We start from the raw sequence: 21734 nt of genomic DNA, 5'->3' as shown, positions 1-21734 counted from the left end.
AAAAGAAAAACTGTTTAAATTTGACGTGCAAAAAATTTGTCATATAAAATTTTATGTAACTTAACTTGGTAAATTTTTCGTGACCTGGAACAAAACAATGGATAAAATTGTTACCGAAAATCTTTTTCTTTTGGAATTTCTCGTTGACAAAGTGGACATTCAATGTAACGATCCTTGCATGCCGTGCATGACTGAAAACATCTGCGTTTCTGTACAGTTCTTGGATAATGCCCCGTTAGATATTTGCGAAGACGATTTTCAATCAGCATCTAAATCAGAATGTGGTGGTAAAGAAAGTGTCAAAAGCGGAAAGTCCTGTTTGTTTTCACTAACCCCAGAACAAGCTTGTGATGCCAGTAAACAATTTGATGTTTTTGTTAACATTTATCAGAAGGCCGAACCGGGCGTACTACCAGACAAAGTACCAATTGGTTGTTCATTAATTTCTATTGTTAATTTGTTTAACGAGTTAATAGAGTCAGTTGCCCAGTCCACAGGTCAATCCCCTACTGCAAAAACATTAAAGGACACATTTGAGATTCGAGGTCCAACATGCGAAGTTATTGGCTGTCTTAGCATGTACATTAGGATGTCATGCTTTGGAAAGTTGATCGTTACACAATTTCAAATGAATCTTACCGACAAGACAGTGCTTTTCAAAGATAAAGAAGGCCATTCTTTATACAGATATAAAAAGGCAAAGAAGAGCGGATCAGACGTGTGTTCCAGTCAAAATGGAAGAGGGTCTGGAGCAAGACGTGGACCCTCAAATCCAAACTGCCCTCGCACTCCTTGTTTTGGCGGTGGCGGAGGAGGTAGCTGTCCTGGAGGAGGAAGTTACGGCGGAGGAGGAGGCTATGGTGGGGGAGGAGGCTGCGGTGGAGCAGGAGGAAGTTATGGAGGAGGGGGTGGTGGTTGTAATGGAAATCAGCAATATGATACACCATGCAATGAATGTGGTAGAATGGGTGGACCTGAGCCTCCACCTTGTGGTTATCCGATGGGCAACCAATACGGTGCTATGCAACAGTATACAGGAGGCGCCATGGCACCTCAATTCGATGATCCTCCAGGAAATTACGAGGAAATCGGTGCCTCTATGGGTGGTAATAAGCTTACTTTGCGAGTACATAAAGACAACAAAATCGAGCAAGTTGGAGAATGTGCTGATTCGGGCAGTTGCGCTTGTACAGTGGAAAATATAGGAAAAGGGGTTACAGGAAACGTCCAAGTAAGCCCGTGTCAAGGCGGTGGGGGAAACCAAATGGCTATGTCGCCCGCTGCCAACAATCGTCCTTTTGACTTTAATGTAGGAGCATGTGGCGGGGGTGGTGCACAAAATGCGGGAGGCATGGGACCTCCCATGTGTACCGACAAAAACGGAGCCCAAAATGCAAACTTAACGGATCCGAACAAGGAAGTTTTCATCTTGAGAATAGGGAAAAAAACTGAAGGCGCGAACAAGAAGAATAATTTGGAATTAGAATTATGTACACCAAAAGGACCCGAATTGAAACCTCCACCTCAGAAATGTTCTAGAGATACCCAATTTGATCCGGCGCTTTCTGGGACAGAGAAGAAAGGCAAAGGTGGAAAAGGAGGAAAAGGCGGAAAGAAAGGCAAGAAGAAATAGTAATTTTTGATAAATATGACAAAACAATATCTAAGAACACTATCCTGAAGATGACAGTATTATCATATATCGTGTGTAAAACGTTATCTTCAATTATCAATCTATGTTGTATCAGTCAAATAAAACTGTCCCTTGTCAAAAGTTTTTATTTCCATACACATCAATCACCGATCTATGATAGTGCAATTTCTTTTCAGGGTAGAGTTAATATGCTATTAAAGAAATAGTAAGTAAAACAACAGTGTCTTACGAATGTAGGATGTACCTACATGATAAACTGAGAAATGCTGTTGGAAAACAGTTTACACTCACTCGTCAACAATTTAACTCTATTTTGTATTTATATTGAAAACGNAAATATCAAGAACACAAACACCGAATCTATTGAATTTACATCATATCATAAAAAAGATAACAAATGCACTTTGTTATTTTCTCTTATCTATTACAAAAATAAAAAAGAACATACTACTCTTTGAATGAACTATGACATTTTAAATTATTGCTCAATACAACATTTAAATCGCATTAAATGTTTTAATTGGGACATGACCTAATTATTGAGTGTCCCCATTCGGTTTGGTTTTTTTAAAATCCTTAATCAGGACATAAATTAGAGAGGAACGATATTTAAAAGCTGGCAGTGATCGTGAATGTACCTACATGATAAACTGAGAAATGCTGTTGGAAAACAGTTTACACTCACTCGTCAACAATTTAACTCTATTTTGTATTTATATTGAAAACGGTAACTAGCATAAAATAATCTAGTTTCTCGAAGTTATGTTTGCTGTAAATTAGAAGGCTAGACGATAAAAAGATTGTTGGTTATTAAAATTTAAAACGCTAATGAAATTTAGGTGGCAAGGGCAAAGGCAAAGGCGGCGGCGATGATGACAGTGACGGCGAAGGTGGTAAAGGTAAGAAAGGTAAAGGCGATGATGAATCTGGAGGAAAAGGTGGGAAAGGCGGAAAAGGAGATGGTAAAGGTAAAGACAAAGAAGCAGGATTTGGTGGTCCACCTCCTAACCTTGGACCCCGTAAACCATCTCGTGATTTGGATGATAGTTGTGCAGTAAGTTTCTGTTTAAGAAATTAATTAAACTTTTATTTTTACAATATTCCAACTTAACTTGTATTCACTGAACTTTGAACTAATTTTGATGTGAGTTTCAATACGTAGCTAATACGTTATATGTACTTTTTTTAATAAGTGTTCCAGATGGCCTCGTTTGGATAAACCTTTGTTACCACTTAAGGGAATACTTTATATAACAATATATTTTTATTTTTAGGTAACTTGTTTCAGTAGCTGTTACACGCCATCGTGTTGCCAGTGTTCATGTAAGTGTCATATTGAGGGTTTATTGATAGTTTACTTTCAACTACCAAAATTACCAGGCAGGTATACAGACGCAAGCGAAAGGGTTCTAAGGGTTTTTCATTAGTTATAAGAAATGCTGAAATTTTACTTGAAATGGCCTGAAAAAACCGGTATAATCCAACGATTTCCTTCAAATAAAAGTTTTATTTCATATTATAAAGCGTTTGCTAAAGAATTAGCTTTCATCATCATAAGGTCGTCAGTCCTAAGACTGGTTGGACACGCACTTCCACTCTTGTCTATCCTGAGCTAATCTTCACATTTCTCTAAAACTAGAGCATCCCACATCCTTAATTATTTGCGAACAGCAATCTAATCTAGGTCTACCTCTACCCCTCCTAACTCCTGTTTCTGCCTCTAATATGTCTCTGACTAGACCTTCATGCCTGAGAAGGTGTCCTACTAACCTATCTCACCTATTTCTTATTAACTTCTATAGAGTCCTCTGTTCTCCTATTCTTTCTAATACTTCTTCATTTCTAACCTTCTCTATCCACAGTATCCTCATCATTTGTCTGTAACACCACATTTCGAACGCTTATAACCTTTTCTTTTCCGCCTCGCCCTCTGCCCATGTTTCGCACCCGTATAGCGTCGCGTTCCGAACATACACCTTTAATAACCTTTTTCGAATTTTTAAATTAATCGTTTGCGAGCATAGCGCTGACTTTTTTATTGAAGACGACTCGACCCTGCGCTATCATCCGCTTTATATCCCTACTACTCCTTCCGTCCTGACTTATCTGACTTCCTAGATATTTAAAATCATCCACTAATAATTCTTCTTTATATTCGCTCTTTCCCTACTTTTTCTTCCGTTGCTTTAATTAGTGTTTAATGAAGCTTAATTAATTTAATGGGAAATGAAAGAAATTGATTTGTCTTTATATCTATCTAGTTGTGTTACTGTACATTCTTCTGTACTTTCTAGATCAAAAAAATTAAGTAAGCTCTTATAGCTTGTAATGGAAATTCCAAAAAAGTCGCTGATTTTTTGACGCAAAATTCAATTTTTTAAAACGAATATGACTTCAAAAAATTGAACTGTATACCGGCCTGGAAATTAACTAAGTACAAGTCAAGCACGTTGTATGCATATAATATCGTTTTCCCCCCTTTGTTCCAGACCCTATTTGTTGCTACGATGTGTGCAATGCTTGTGGAAAGTGTTGCAGATGAGTTCTCCAATGCATTTGTCTTTTTTTTTACGGTCACGAATCTTGTTTCGGCAAATAATTTCATGTTTGTTGTTTTGTTCAGTGGTTTTGAGTGATCGTTTTTTATTCACGGTGTTTGTTTTTTTTTGTTAAATTTGATTTTTACTAGGGTACTATTGTAATCCTGTATGTCCTGCTCGTGGTAGGTAATATCGATTTTCTACGAATCTTATAATATTTTATGTTTCTTTTTTTTTTGTAAAGCTGTATATTGTCTCTTCCCTTTCATGATGAGTCTTACTTATTAAAACTGGCAATAATTTTTTTTGTGGTGTCTTAATAAAGATTAGCAAAATTTGGACTATTAATTAAACTGCACTTCGTTACTAATGAATAAAAACTGTTGGTAAATTTTAAGAATAATCAAGAAATGAGCGCGGGATTTCCCAAGCGAATTTCGCTCATCAGCACAGTACAATATTATCAGTCACCTTTTAGGATAAGATCACGTTCAATTAAATTAAATATCAAGAACACAAACACCGAATCTATTGAATTTACATCATATCATAAAAAAGATAACAAATGCACTTTGTTATTTTCTCTTATCTATTACAAAAATAAAAAAGAACATACTACTCTTTGAATGAACTATGACATTTTAAATTATTGCTCAATACAATATTTAAATCGCATTAAATGTTTTAATTGGGACATGACCTAATTATTGAGTGTCCCCATTCGGTTTGGTTTTTTTAAAATCCTTAATCAGGACATAAATTAGAGAGGAACGATATTTAAAAGCTGGCAGTGATCGTGAATGCAATTAATGAATTTGTATTATCTGCATTATCAGCTTGCTTCTTATATCATCTTGTTATATGCACTCGCATATTGCTAATAAATTAGCTTACGATTAATCAGTAGGTGGTACAGTATCTTTTAAAAACTGTTGACCAAACAGAATTACATTGATAATTAGTTGAGAGAATTTAATAAGAACAAATTATTATTAATGTAGCCTCTGTTTAACATCTTCAGTATCATGTGATACACGATACAACTATCAGAATGATAAGAGGAATTTAATGGAACAATCAAACAGCTTCAGGTTTTAATAATTATCTGTAGGTACATATACATATATACAATATATTATTTACATCGATCAGTAACTTATTGTGTTAAAACTGAAATACGTTAGAGATTGTAAATCACATTTAAAAACTTAATTGTATACAGCAGTGGCGAGTAGTGAACCGATCACAGGGATAGTTTACTACAGCGGTTCCCAAATAGTGTTCCGCGGAACCCTGCTGTTCCATGGAAGGGTCGTAGAGGTTCCGCGAGATGATATAGGGAGTCAGCATTTATCACTTCTTCTACATACGGAAGTTATATGGCTTTTTCTAGACTATTGGTTGGACAACTAATTTTTACTTCCGTTAGTCATGTTGAACTATTGCACGATGAGAAATTGATAAAAAAATTGGCGGTAAAGGTCTAGTTGATGGCCCTACGGGGGTGGGGGGATCGAAAGAGGAGGTCTCCTCCACCACTGCACCATAAAAAGTTCGTAGCGGTTTCATCCNAAGGTATATGTATAGCAACACATTCGTTTATGACTAGGCTTTAAATCATCAAGGGTCTATAAATCTGTAGTGTTTTAAGTTAAAATTAAATAATACATGAAATATGCGTCAGTCAAAACTAACAGCGTTAGAAGTGAAACTTTGTATAGCATTTAATGAATTTCACTATTGTTAATCAAATAATATAATGACATTCGACAGTTGAAAAAATAAAATACAACAAACATCTAATACTATTATACTAATCTTCCGGGCTCTTGGGCCTTGATGAAGAGGTCGATGACAACGACAGGGATAGCCGAGAATAACACTTCGAGATAGAAATCTACTGCGCGTTCTCAGCACCTCTGAAGATGTCAACCACAGCCGTTGACGAAACGTTAAGCATCAACATCTCAGTCTCTAGACCAGCGGTTCCCAAATGGTGTTCCGTGAAAGATCGCACGGGTCCGCGGGATGATATAGAAAGTCAACATCATCATCACTCCTTCTACACACGGAAATGAAATGGCTTTCGAGAGGAACAGCTGGACAACCACTTTTACGGTGAGGAATCACAACTACGTTTACAGTGAGATACAAAATATCTCTAACGATAAAAAAAAGCAAATTTGGCTTCTGGATCGAATGTATTGAAGAAAAAAGTTACCTATGAATTTTTTCCTCTTCGAAACAGATTTATCGAAGAAAACGAGTTACAAGTGACTTCATCACATGGATAAAACCATAAATGAGTATCTATTGAACCTCAAAAAATCCTTGAAAAAATATTTAGATAAATAATTAGACTAAACCATCAATGTTAATTGTGCTGGAGGACGAAAACTTGATCGATATTAAAAAACCTCTCTAAAAAAAGATCCGAATCAGTTGATCTAAATTTGAATAACCTTTGCATCGAAGTTAAAGATAAATACCCTGCAGTTGTTGAGAAAATTGTTATCATGGTTTCTTTTTTGGGTTTGTATCAACTTACAGGGGGTCTTAAACATAAAAAAAAAAATAAAACATACTATGAATATTGTTTTTTTGTCGAGATGGGGCTCCGCCAAAAAAAGGCGGGTCAAAAAGGGTTGCGCAGCAAAACTAAAATTGGGAACCCCTGGTCTACCTACTACATGCAACCATTATTGAAAAATACGAAGCGGTATAGAAAATTTCGTAAAAAGTTAATAATAAAGTAGTATAATCCTAATCAATGTAATTTAAAGCTTTTGATGTCTGTTACGCTTTTTTTAAAAGATTTTGAGAGTTCGGTTAGTTTAGGTATTTAGGACACATTCAGGAGCTATTTTCATGTATCTAGACGTGATTGAAGAAATATATTCCAAAAGAAAACATTCCGACAAAGGAATGAGTAGTTCCTATGTCAGGTGAACGTTTTGCTTTACCTGTACAAAACTTTTTCTATTTTAGGTAAAATACATCCTTCGAATATCGACCACACGCAATGTTTAGTAAATGTACATTAATATATAATAGCTAAGAATAGACAATGACAATTTCATTTTACCATTAACACTATTTCTTTTTTCTTGTTCATGAGATATAGGGGGCAGGAGATGTGTTATAAATATCTTACGTAAATATAGATAATATATTTCAAAATATTTCTGTATTGATAACAGCAATAAATATTTACGAATTATTAAGTAATTCTTTAAAACTTGTTAAAGTTGAAATGTTATCACTTCTTTGCGAAATACCTATACAGATGTGCCTATATCTTAACAGAAAATAACTAACTCTAAGAACAAAATGTTATTGTTTTACAAAACCTTTTGTTCAAAACACATTAAAAATATTCAATACATTTAAATACATAATAGGAACGTTTTATAAGCTTAACGTATCAATTGACTTAAAGATTTTGGTACATGTATTATTAAACGTATTACTTATTTGATTTATCACTTTAGTATGTTACTAATATATTATACTACTACCTACTGAAGGCTCCTACACTCTCCTGTAACTTTTTGTGTGGGTTGTTTAAATCAATGTTTTATTTTTGGTCAATTACCTACATTCAATGTTGTGAAATAAAAACAAACAATTACTACGGAAATAAACTGGGGGAAGTACATACATAATACTCACCATAAAACGTTTTACAATACTAATTAAAAATTTCGGTTAATTTTATGGCTGATTGACTAGAAAAATTATAATGTTATGACAATTGAATATAATATCGTTACCATAGTCGTACCTAACCAAACCTAACCTAGGGAAATCACTAGATAATTATACATTTTATGAGCTGTTACAGTTAATGTATCGTTCGAAAGAAACCAGGAGATTCTTGATGTGAAATTATCATTTTAAATATAAACATTTAGATATCGATAATAGTAAGCATGGTCCATGAGTTCTTAACTCAGTCCTCACTTCTTCCTGTTTTGAGTCAATTTTCGCATTTCTCAAATTAGAGTAGCTTATGCCTTTACCCCTCTTAACTCCTATTTCTGCTTCTAGTATGTCTCTAACTTATCCTTTCATGTTTGAAACTGTTTCGCCTATCTGTAATTGATTTCCACACTGCCTTCTATCTGTCTGTCCACGTTTATAATAAGTCTTCCTTACTAGATAGTAATGTTGCTATACAACTACTATATTACACTTCTATATCTATATTTCATCCTTACGTTCTTAAGTGTATTAGCTTGGGTTCTCTTCTTTTAGACAAGAAATTATCAGGGGGCAAGTCAGGACTACAAGGGAGGAGATTAATCTCCGTGAAGCTACATTCCTTACGATCTGACGTAAAACTGACCTCCCAAATTATAATGTAAAAATTTGTGATTTGATTTTGATATCATATTGATGTAAGTTTATGACTTTCCTGTGATATGATACAATTATGATATCACACTGATATAAAATTTGACTTTTATATGATGTTATGTTTATGACTTACATGTTACATACATAATATACAATATGTACATCATGCTGTGACATCACATTATTTTTGTGTGACTTTTTAATGGGATTGATCTGTATTAATTGAATAAAATTATGCTGGGATAAGTTCTTTTGCTAGGAATAACGAATGAGGGTAATTTGATTAGGAAATGTAGGTTGGATACATGATATCACTGTTACATTAGCTTGACTTTAGTCAAGTCACAGTGACGTTACTTGGAGGTAATATGAAAGTAAAAACTCATTTGACATCACAATGATATAATTGTTACATCAGATTGACATCAGGTAAGTCACAGTGACGTTATTTGGAGGTCATATTTACGTCATATATTTTACATCAGAGTCTGACGTCAGGAAGTATGAAATAATGACTCTCATGTGAGTCATCTGTGACTTACAACTTACGTTAAACCTGACTTTGTGTGATGTCATTATGATGTCGTAATTACGTAACTGTGTATAAGTCCTAAAAAATCGATTGGAAAGATTCCCCAAAGTCTCAATTAACTTTTTTGTACTTTTGGGACTCTAACTATTTTTGGTATTGGTTTTTCCCTTTTGGTGCCACTCCATTCAATCCCTTTTGGATGTTAGATTCATAATAAAAAATTAATAAAGACAAGAGTCTCCTTAAACAAGTCATTCTCTTTTATTTACGTTGGCTTTAGACCTTGTTTAGTTAAAACATTATTACAGCTCAGTATTCAATTTTAGACATTTTGTTTCAACTTAATTTTATATTCTTCTAATTTTTCTGGTCAAGAAACTTTAAGGGTAAAAAAGTGTTTCCAAAAAATTTTACCTATTTAAGTATAGGTATCATTTGTTCTACTGGGGTAGTGAAAATATAACAATGTTATAATCTAACATGAGCAGTTAAGCAGCTATGTGATAAAAAGTAAATCAAGGAAGGTTTCGATAATGACTTAGCATTTTGTTAGCGAGATTACTACAATTATTATGTTTTCAATCTATTTTTAGTTTTCGCTCATCCTTTAATGTTTTTATTGACATATATGCATATATTAATGTACTTTAATGTACAATAGTTCAAACTTTTGTAAATCATTGTTTAAACATTAATTAAAGCAATTCCAAGAAAATAATTTACATATTTAAAAGACTATAAATAAATTGCGCTATAATCGGAAATGGAGGAGGTGACCATTAACTTTTAAAAAGTTAAATATATTAAAAGTGCATAAGTGTCTAAATTGATATTTTTTTTATATATTTCTTATTATTTTGTGCAGTTTAATTAATGTTTTAATTGCACAACTAATGTAAAAAGAATCAACAAATGTTGCGAAAATCTTCACATATTAAAAAAAAAAGAAAAAGTGATACCTATATTACAATTTTGTTGTAAGTTCTTTATATTTCTTCACGGTAAATGGAGAAACTTTTTATTAAAAAAAAATTACGTTATTTTAAGTCAATAATTAACGGGGATATCGTCAAAATAATGATTTTTTTAGAGTAATTTTTAGATTGGGGGTAAAAGAGGTCTGAAATTTTAGAGAACCCTCATTTTTTAGGAAAGAAATTCGTACAAAAGTTGCATCATCATTCATCGTCGTGTACTCGTTCCAGGTAATTCATGAAAGGCTTCGTGCGATTGTAGTATAACTTCGGCAACTTTCGGTTTTATTGGCTTCTAAAAGAAAGCGCCAACAACGATGCCCGCGTACTCGGCATTCGTTAGTCGGTGGAGTGAGTATCGTAGTTGATAATCGACTTTTCCGAAGAAAAAGTGTTACCTTGCGTGCCGTCTTCGTAGTTTTATGTAAACAAAAATACGTAACTTCACTTTTTCATTGGTGAATGGTGAGTTTCGCATTTTTTTTCTTTATTGGAATTATAAAATAATTATTGAATGAAAGTGTTGAATTAACCAGGTTTTACATTTAAAAACTAACCTGAGGGTAACTTTTATTTAAGAATTTATAAGATGTGGTTCGTACCGGTAAAATGTTGCATATAAATAGGGGTCACGTTGTAACCACTTTTAGGTTAACTTAACCTAGATTTCATTAATAAGTAAGTTGAAAGCATGCAAACCATTGCATCATCATAGGTACTTTGGAACACGTGCAGGGCAAGTAGGTACCTATTTTTAAATTGCAGACCGATTCAAGTATTCATGTATTAAATCGTTGGGGCATGTTTTTGGCTATAATTATGAGTAATTATTAAAAAAAAAAAATGAATCTATTTTTCAGTACCTAGTATCTAGTACTACCATCTACCTACAATAAATTTTCGTAAAAACTTGTGGTATCATTGGGGGTGACCCTTTTCCGTATAATGCAAAAGAATGCTTGTTCAATTGTTTTTGAGGCATTTATGTTATCATTGGTTTTTCTATTTTGAATGTTTACACGTTTTACCTATTTGCACCTATTTTCTTATCTTGATAAATAAAATACGTAAGAGCTTCGATATAGGTACTACGTAAATGATAACAAAGGAAATGCATTTTAATGTCAATAAAAGTAAAGTACGTACAATGAATATTTAGGTGCCGATAGAGTGTTAGCTCTATCTACTCGCTACTAGGAGGTATAGTGTGTGCTCTACCGACTCGTTAACATTGCAGCATGCGCCCTACCATTGATAAGAAAAGGAATTTATAAAGGGAATGCAAAAAACTGAGGACCTGTGGGTTGGAACAAATTCATTTAAAATTCAGGGGTCTGTTGTTGTTTTTTGGAAAAACGCTCAAACATGTCGATCTTTATTTTTGGTTGCGGGGTTTTTCATGTTAAATTTATGTATACAGGGTGGTCAAAAAATAAGCAAATGAGGCACCTATTTTTTATTACATTGTTATGTATTTACATAGCTATGTTTCATCTACTTAGACCAACTACAAAATTACATAATAGCCAAATTAACTACCCTTTACCCAAATGTTGAGAACCCAAATTTACCAGTAGGTTCGCGAATATTACGAGATTACCTTCCAATATATATACTAAATAGATGGATAGGAATGAAAGGCTTGAATTATTGCTAATGAGATAACTAAACGTACTATGTAGCCCATATTGTATTTCCTACGGTAGAGCAGTAATAATATTCTAAATTTACCCCGTAGAGCACACTACCCATACCGGCACCAATATATAGGTAGATATACAAATGTAAGTCATTTGAAACTTAAAAATGCGTTTTTTTTATTTCGCGCTTCCATATTTAATGAATTACGTATACGCCAAAGAAAACTGATAATCACTGCGTTGAGAATTAAGAATTTTATTCGATCTTAAATTTTTAGCGCACAGAATTATTACAGCGCATTTTATATATGTACAGATTAGATAAATGACTCATATCTATCTTGTCCGTGTAATGAACAAAAAGTTTTTATGCATGAAATCAAAAGACGCCAACGAGTTTTTATACGGTTTCTGTTCAACGACCTACCAACCAACCTATTACAAAGAGTAGTTAGCCTATATCTATCTATATACGATCTAGTGGTAAAGAGGCGCGTACAAGTAAAATAATTTTCACATTAATTTTTAACTTTCTTTAGGTTTAGTTAATAGGTACATATATATAATGCAATGTGGTTAAGGAAAATAAAAACCCAGTTAAATGTATTTGAAGGGTGTAAGGGTTTCTTTAAAAGATATTGAATGGACGTGGTTGACGTCGTAGTCCAGTCAAATGAGGGAAATACTGGAGTACCTAATAATGGAGAAAATGATTGAAACAAGGGTCATTTTATCGGAAATTTCGTGAGGAACACGCATGTGTAAATGAAAATTATTTGCTGTACATACGGGGGGAGAAAATCCTCAAAAACAATTGCAAATTCGATTATCTCGCGAATATGAAAATTCAATAAAAATAACAATTAAATGTTTAAATCGCTATAACTCTGTTAAAAATTGTCCAAATGCATTATTTTTTGCATCAAAATTTGCAGTAGACTAAACGGAACAAATTCGCAAATTATTTTTGTATCTATTAACGGTAATGAGATAGTTATTTAATTGTTTAAAAGAACAATAAAATAATGGTGAATTTCTTTTTTTTCTGAAAAGACATTTTAACCGATTTAGATAAGTTACGAATCGATTAAGTTATCAATTTTAAATTTTTAATAATTATTTTGAATTTTTTAAAAAATTCCGCGAATTTTGAGGCTTCTTTGCCATTGGGCGCGCAGAACCTTTGTTCTGTAAGTCATCAATACTTTTTTTTGCAAAATCGCATTGTGACAAACTTTTATTAAAACTTTTTTCCATATCTTTCATATTTCGATATCGAATTTGCTATTGTTTTTGTGGATTTTATCCCTCCCTATGCAGGGAAAATAATTTTCATTTACATATTCGTGTTCCTCACGAAATTTCCGATAAAATGACCCGTGTTTCGATCATTTTCTCCATTATAAGGTACTCTTCAGCCATTTCCTTCATTTGACTGAACTATGGTGTCATTTTGGATTTCTTTTTGCAGACAATGCTATTGAAACGTCAGGTAACCCCCGAGATCTCCTCCCCATTGTCATATTTCGTCACGCCACCACCCCCAAATCCCCCCTTCTCCCTCGCAGCGTTAAGTGATATATGAGCGGCTGATTATCATTGTTTGCAAATGACTGTATGGTGTGATAAGTAATCTTATTAAACGAGTCCCAACAATGACAGTGTGCAACTGAACATATTTATGATAGTTGTAACGACCATTCCCCCATGTACAATAATTAAATTACTTACGTTTAGGTACCGTCTAGCCGACGCTTTGTGAACGATTTGATAAATTACCTAATTGAAATTTGCCGGGACTCTTTGTGGAGCAAGTTACGATTAATAAAATCGTAACTGTAACATCATCTATGTCTGTACTATTACAGACATAACGTGTAAGCGTATTACTCAAGGATATTCGGTATTATAATAAAAATAATAACGATGATATATGCTTAACTATGAAAATTAAGTGAAGTACAAGTAATAATTTTATGAGGTACGATTTAATACCTAAGGTAATGTTCGTGGGTTTAACAAAATTATTTTCTAAAACTGATAACGACAAAAACTATTTATTTACACTAATTACTGAAGAACTTCAAAACACTATTAAATTATTACTAAACTTAGGTTATGAATTATTCTATTTATTTACACCACTGTTGATATATCACTATTCACTGCGCTATTTATTTCACTGCTATCACTGTCAATTTATTTCTAGATTCACTTCTGCAACGGTCAATTTATTTCTTATCCTCCCGGCGATCGTCTCTTCTTTTAAGTACTCTTTTGTTTCCTTTCCGGAACCCTCTAGAAACATCCGGATCGTTCAGTCTTTCTTTGAACTGTTTAACTGTTTTCCCAGAACGCAGGTACGACACACACATTTACAAATACGGCTCACATGAAGAAAGGCGCGAATCGTCCAGCGGTGCGTTAATCTTCTATTTCGTGGCATCTCTCTACCGGAACTTGGAACATTCGTCTTTCTAAACGAAGCCGAAAAACAAAAATGCATTTGCGTCGGGACGAAAACACACAACTGACCGAAACTAGCCAATTTCACAAGGTGTGTCAGCTGTCATGCCTTTGTCATCCGAACTTGTCTGGTTTCGGCCCGTTGTGTATTTTCGTTATGCCATAAAAATACTTGTTTTGGTTTCGTACAGGGGGTTGAACTTTCGAAGTTTCGGCTCGAGTGGCACATGCACGCGGTATGATACAGCCCACTTTCGTCTAGTGGTGGGTTAATCTACTATTTCGTGGCATCTCTCTGCCTAAACTTGGAACATTCGTCTTTCTAAACGAAGCCGAAAAACAAAAATGCATTTGCGGCGGGACGAAAACACACAACTGACTGAAACTAGCCAATTTCGCAAGGTGTGTCAGCTGTCATGCATTTGCCATCCGAACTTGTCTGGTTTGGGCCCGTTGTGTATTTTCGTCGCGCATTAAATGTAGTAGTTTTGACTTTATATTTAAAGCGTTGAACTTTCGAAATTTCGGCTCGAATGGAAAACGCACGCGGTATGACATAGCCCATTTTCGCCCCGTGATGCGTTAATCTACTATTTCGTGGCATCTCTCTGCTGAAAGTTGGAACATTTGTCCTTCTGTACGAAGCTGAAACAACTGCGTTTACGGCGGGACGAAAAGCCCAAATGGCCGAAATTAGGCAAGTTCGGGCGACAGCTGCCACACGATGCGAAATTGTCTACTTACTAAATGTTTTCTTGTATAAGACTATCATTATGGAATAAATTAATCAACCAGGTAGTATTATAGGATAAAGTACTTTTCAGGAATAGTTTCACCCACTTCTTCCCCATTCGTATATGGTCAATTCCTTAATTTTTCGAATTCTACATTAAAAAAAACCACACGTATTGTAATATTTACTTCTGGTTTCCCAGACTGTTGTGTCTGTAAACAAGTGTGCCACATAGGCGATTATTTTGTTGTAGATTTGTTTGTATGTCATGCCTGGTACTTAATGTTATTAAATAGGAAGATTTGCATAATATACTGCTGACTAACAATTAGCAAAATGGTTTTTAGAAAAGCAACAACAAATTGAAACAATTTTTGTTAATTACTTTGTTGCCATCGTTTTTTGTTGACGATTTAAATCTGATCGTGAATAATAAATATCCATCAAATCAATTTTGCGCAATTAAATTGTGCGAGAGGTGAAATTTGATGCACCTTACCTGCAATAATAAGTAGTTATTTTAATTCACAAGGCCATTTAATCTATCGTAATTGTCACGTTGTTGAACTTGTTACAATATGTATGAAGTGATAAACAAATTGCTGAATAAATTTAATAGTAGTTTGCACTATTACGGGACGGACTTGCATTGATAATTCCTATGGACAAAGTGACCGAAACACGTGACCGTTTTTTAAAAAATAGGGATACCTCTTTTGTAATTTACAGGGCCGTAGTGAGGCCGGTTCAAGCGGTGCGGCGCACCGGGGCCCCCGCAGTCGAGGGGCCTCTTAGCAGTTTTCTGTTTTCAAAAAATGACTTCTAAAGAAAAACTATGCTGTTAGAGATGAGCTGAGTCAAGCTACGAAATGAACATCATAATTTTTTATTTTACTTTTTTCTATATCAATTTTTGTCACAATACTCCATATATTTGATCAGGTACGTAGTTACATGGAATGCATACATCTCGAAATCGCGAATACTTCTACATTCATGGTTTCCTTAAATCCGTTGATATAATTATCATTGCTACCATAAAAAATTACTAATTGCTGACCATAAATCTATATCACTCGAAACATCACTATAGAATTCATTGCACAAACATCAAGTGCCTGCTCTTATTTCTAAAACGTTTTTTTTCTCGATTTGATAGCAGCAAAATCATCAATAGTTTTTTCGAAATTTATTTTTCGGGCTCGCTCATTTTCAATGCTGCCAACTGCCGCCCATGCCGACACCGCGACATTGGCATCACCGTGAGAGGTTATCTGTCAGTGCTGCACGGGGAATCATCTATTCGTGAAATTAAAACATTTTTTTTAATGACATTTTTCTGATCATCAATTTTAAGAAGGGCCCCTTGCGGAATACCGCACCGGGGCCCCGAGCTCATCGCTACGGCCCTGGTAATTTACTTACCACAGCATGACAGCCTACTCTTTTATTATTCTTGCCGGGAAAGTTTTAGTAACTGCAAATTTAAATTGTAATTTAACTAAAGGCTTACCTTTGATTGAAAAGTACGGGGTCTGTTCTGAAAGTATCGCAAATTCTGAATTTCCGCGGATTACGTATATATTTTTTTTTTTCGATTTTTTGTGGCGTTATGTTGGTACTCATATCAAATTAGTATTGACCAATCGTCGAATCAGCGTTAGAGAAGACGCTGAGGACGTAAACATATCGATTGGCTCCTGCCATTCGATTTTTATTAATGATTTCGGCATGAGACTGGTCGCTGCGAAATTCGTATCAAAATTGTTACGATGTTTACTTAAGGCCTTAAATAAAGTATTTTTGCGTACTTTATGTGTCTTGTAAAGTATAACGTACGTATAGTCGAAATAGAGTACAATACTTCATAATAATACGGGTGGCAACCCTAGCCAAGACCGAAAAAAGCGCGCGAAGTTGGTCGAATGGAAGGTTTTGCTTACAGTTTTCTCCGATTGCAAGGGCGTGGGGTACATCATGAGTTCTTGCCACAGGGTAGAATTGTCAATGAGCAATATTACCTGCAAGTTATACGCAATTTGTGCAAAGCAGAAATGTCCGGATTTTTGAATGAACAAATATTGGTTTTTGCACCATAATAACTCCCCTGCTCACACATCGTTGCATGTGCGCGAATTTTTTGCCAAAAACAACACATTAATAATGCTGCAGCCACCGTATTCCCCAGATTTGGCCCCCCGTGACTTCTTGTTCGCGAAACTGAAAAGGTCCATAATATCAGTTTGTTACTTCAATTATCTACCACGTAGTGAAGATGGCGGAAGACACTCATGATATACCTACCTAACCTAACATAACCTAACCTGAAACAACGGCAATTTAAAGGCAGTTTTACCAACAATCCATTCTTTTTGGCAGTTTGGTCCTTGTACAGCAGTAACATTTTTCCGAAAATTTTATGTGATGTAAATCAATATCAGATAATTCCATCTATGATTAAAGGGTCTCTGTTCTTCGAACCTAAAGCGCCTTACCAGTGAACTAACGAACTATAAGAGCGAACTATTTCGCGGAAGAATAACAAACTAAATTCTTTTTATTGAACTAAAATGCCCTTGCTTAAAATACTTGTAATATTTAGATAGAATTAGCGGCCAAACTATAGTAGGTATTTTGCACTTTCGTTTTTCATTACTTTACGTAACCAAGACGTATGTATAAATTGGTGATATAGTACGTAAAGTGTAGGTGAACATTGCTGTGCATGTCGTAATGGCGCCAATGCATTTGTGAAAACCCAGACATCTCAAATAGTTTTGAATAACTGTAGGCGATATCTATTTATAAGTGAAGCTTACTGAATGACTTTTTGGCTACATGTTTAGACGATCACAGTTGAAAATTAAATGAGCAATAAACTGTACGCATTTACTAGTAGTAGGCCGGTGTTCGGTTTCCTTGTATTGAGCGATTTGTAATATTTTACGAGTTCTTCTTTTAGAACTCGTCGATGTAAATGGAAAAACATTCATATTTACTATTTTAGTTTTTTTATTAGTATTTAAAATCGATTTTGTGCTTTTGAAATAAAAATGGGCATATTTTCATATGAAATGAAAACGGTATACGTATTGAAGAAACGTTTTTTCATTGAAAATGTCATACTTAGACGATAAGTTTCATTTTATTGTAGTAATTTTGTATTGTTAACCCTGGTTTAAATATATCTACAACAAAATATACAACACTACAACAATTAACAATTTCTTACAATTTTTCCTGTAGTTGTAGAAAATTGGAAAGAATTGTAACTCGTCATCACAAACTTCTACAATATTTAAAATAATACAAAAACTCACTGTTCAGTTCCCCGTTATAAATTGTATAGGGTTGTTCGGAAAGTCATTTCGTTTTTTCCCGACAGAGGATTTAATTGTATTCTTTTGCACCAAACTTCACATTTAAGCCGTATAATTTTTATATGCTTTGAGAGCTCATATAGCAAGGCTTGTGTGTGAAAAATTCCAATTAATTCTACGCAGTAGTTTTTGGTTGGTGCCCTTTTAAATATGGAGAGCGATAAGCAGCATTTTCGACATATCTTACTGTTTTACTACAGAAAGGGTAAAAATGCTGTTCAAGCCAGAAAGAAATTGACTGATGTGTATGGAGAAGGTGTGTTGACAGTACGCCAGTGCCAGAACTGGTTCGCTAAATTTCGATCCGGCAATTTTGATGTCGAAGATGCACCACGTTCGGGAAGGCCGGTTGAAGCTGATAAAGACGCGATAAAGGCATTAGTTGATGTGAACCGGCGAATAACAACACGTGAGATCGGATTGAGGTTAAATTTATCAAATTCAACAGTTTATGACCACTTGAAAGGCCTGGGATTATCCTCGAAGCTCGATGTATGGGTTCCCCATGTTCTCACAGAGAGAAATCTGTGTCGCCGCATTGACGTCTGCGATTCGCTTCTCAAACGTCACGAAAATGATCCGTTTTTGAAGCGCATCATCACTGGGGACGAAAAATGGGTTGTATACAACAACGTCAAACGCAAGAGGTCATGGAGCAAAAAAGATGAACCGGCTCAAACCATTTCCAAAGCCGATATTCACCAAAAAAAGGTGATGCTGTCTGTTTGGTGGGATTTTAAAGGAATCGTTTTTTTTGAGCTTTTACCGGATAACACAACGATTAATTCGGAAGTCTACTGTCATCAGCTGGACAAACTGAATGATGCACTTCAACAGAAAAGGTCAGAACTAATCAACAGGAAAGGTGTAGTGTTTCACCAAGACAACGCGAGACCTCACACAAGTTTGGTCACTCGCCAAAAGCTTTTACAGCTTGAATGGGATACAATGCTACACCCACCATATTCTCCAGACCTGGCACCATCGGATTATTATTTGTTCCGGTCACTCCAAAATTTTTTAGACGGTAAAACCTTCACCTCAAATGAGGAGGTCAAAAACCTCCTCGATCAGTTTTTTGCCAGCAAAGACCAAAAATTTTATGAGCGTGGAATTATGCTACTACCAGAAAGATGGCAAAAGGTGTTGGACCAGAACGGTCAATATATAATTTAATAAAGTATTTGTTTATTATACGAAAACTGTCTTTCATTTCCACAAAAAAAAAACGAAATGACTTTCCGAACAACCCTATAGAAGGTTGTCAAAAACAGAAATTTCTGACAACAAATAACTACTTACTACGCAAAGATTATTGTGTTAAATTGAAAAAAGTTTTTTGTTATAGTTCCTAATAGAATAGTACGACAATTTAATGGGAATTAACAACTCGTAACGTTTCATATAAAAATCGAAAAAATGGTCTCCGACAGACAAATACGTAATTTGTTGTAGTAGGTAAAACACTACAACTGTTTATGATATTTAATAACATATACCATGTCATGTGCGACTTGAAGAAATTTTCTCTACTAAACGTTACAGTTGCATAGTTTGTTGTACTTCCTAATATAATACAACAACATTTAATGGGAATCAACAATTCGTAACGTTTCATCTTTCATTTAAAATCGAAAAAATGGTCTCCGACCGACAAACATGTAGTTTGTTGTAGTCGTACGTAAAACACTACAGCATTTTTTGAGGTATAAACAGTTGTAGTTTATTGCGTAATTTAAAGATTTATAGTAAAGTACAACTTTGAACAATTATCAAGTTACTGTCCCAATCCCAGTATTATGTAGTATTTAAACACACATGTGATAGGATCACGTTGTAAAAAATCATTTAATGTTTTACAATGTTTTAGAATTTTATTGTACAAAATTGTAGTTTCGCGTTAAATGTTGTCGAATTATTTCCACCAGGGAAAATTTTTTGTCAAAAATAATTTATCTGTTGATATGATAAAGGTTAATTACTTATTAATAATGTTTGCCTTTTCTTCAACATAATGGTTATCCCTGAAAGTAATGCAATTACGTAGATTAATAGAGCGAAATAATTATTAATTATTTCGCGTGTAGGAGTAATAATCAACTACGGGCGATGGCATGTCTGTTAATTGAGGAAGAAACATATCCTGCATAGTTACTGTCAATTTATTGTATAAATTTTACTTGCTGTTCTATCAAATGAAGTAAAAATAACTGTGTTTTCACGGAGAAAATGAAAAAGGAAAATTCATCTAAATATTAAAGCGATATATATAATTTTCCCACTATCCCGTTGCTACGTAAGCAAAATTAAAAATATTACAATTTGGATCCGATTTTGTAAAAATAAAATCCTAGCAGAAATAAATTCACTAGGTATTTTAGTTGATATTACAGATTTAATTGTAATAATTAAGAAACTTGAAATAATTTTTAAAGAAACATGTCAAAATTGAGAGTTACAAATTACCTAATAAATTCTACTATTTCTACTGTAAATTCAGTAATTTACAATCGAAAATTGTAATTTTTGAGTTGTCATAACAATTTAGTTTCCTCCGTGTTGCCCACGGTTTGATCAGTTAGAAAATAAATTATAGTAGAATAAGATGGTAATTTAGGAAAATAAAAATAAAATTGACTTACCTACTATTAATCCAAGCAAGCATCATAAGGCCGTCAGTCCTAACCCTGCTTTCACACAGACGGTTTTTTGCCGTGGCCGTCCACGGCAACCGTGCCGTGTATAATAGTAATACATTGGTTTATATGCAAGCGTTCACACAGCACGGTTTGCTGCCGTAGCCGTGCACGGCTGCCGTCGCAGCACGGCATGGGGACTGCAACGGCACGGCGCCGTGGCCGTGCACGGCAACAGTGAGACAAGCAAGTGTATAGAAGTATTCACACGTGCCGTGTGTTCACACGGCAAAAATTGTTTTCAGGATCGTTTTTCTCTCTGAATTGTGCAGTTAACAGAAGAAATTATATAGTGTGGCGGATAATAACACCGCTATATTTAATTTAAAACATATATTTGACTAAACATTATATTGCACCCTTTTGTAAATATTTCTACTCGAATTCTTTTGTATCTGTCTTTCTATTATTATTATTATTCTCTGTGAAAATATTTGGAACAGTGTCTTTATCAAGGTAAAAATCTTACTCCAAGCATCGGTAGAGATTATATAATTAAGAAAAATTTACCTCCTTTCTTAATAATATATCATTGGGGAAGATAATACAAAGGATATATTGAATATGAGCATTTAAATTTTCTCGGATATTTTTGAAGAAACAAGGTTTTGTACAGATATATATTACAATCTTCTTTTATCTCTTATAAGCTAGACAGTGAAAACTTTAATAATTTGATTTCTTTTGGTATCAAAGCGTTACATAACAGAAAGGAAAACCTTTTTCTATTTCTGATAGATTGTTTTCTGATTGATACTCA

General features: G+C 34.4%; 2 protein-coding genes across 2 annotated transcripts in view; both read left to right on the top strand.

Moving 5' to 3' along the window:
* Position 1: 1 nt before the first annotated feature.
* On the top strand, positions 2-4499 carry LOC108734065 (loricrin-like). The gene is made up of 4 exons (XM_025981055.1): positions 2-1619; positions 2494-2708; positions 2929-2977; positions 4144-4499. Exons 1-4 carry the CDS (start codon positions 98-100, stop codon positions 4194-4196), a joined length of 1839 nt encoding a protein of 612 aa, XP_025836840.1. The 5' UTR covers positions 2-97; the 3' UTR covers positions 4197-4499.
* Positions 4500-10375: 5876 nt separating this feature from the next.
* Positions 10376-21734, top strand: part of LOC108734081 (proton-coupled amino acid transporter-like protein pathetic) — a 43738-nt gene continuing 32379 nt past the window's right edge. The window contains exon 1 of the mRNA XM_018465481.2: positions 10376-10524. The gene's annotated coding sequence lies outside the window, so the exon portion shown is untranslated. The remainder of the gene's footprint in view (positions 10525-21734) is intronic.

Source organism: Agrilus planipennis, unplaced genomic scaffold (genome assembly GCF_000699045.2).
Source record: "Agrilus planipennis isolate EAB-ADULT unplaced genomic scaffold, Apla_2.0 scaffold10, whole genome shotgun sequence".
Classification (NCBI taxonomy): domain Eukaryota; kingdom Metazoa; phylum Arthropoda; class Insecta; order Coleoptera; family Buprestidae; genus Agrilus; species Agrilus planipennis.
Note: the sequence above shows the minus strand (reverse complement) of the source record. Positions and strands in the feature narration are given on the sequence as shown.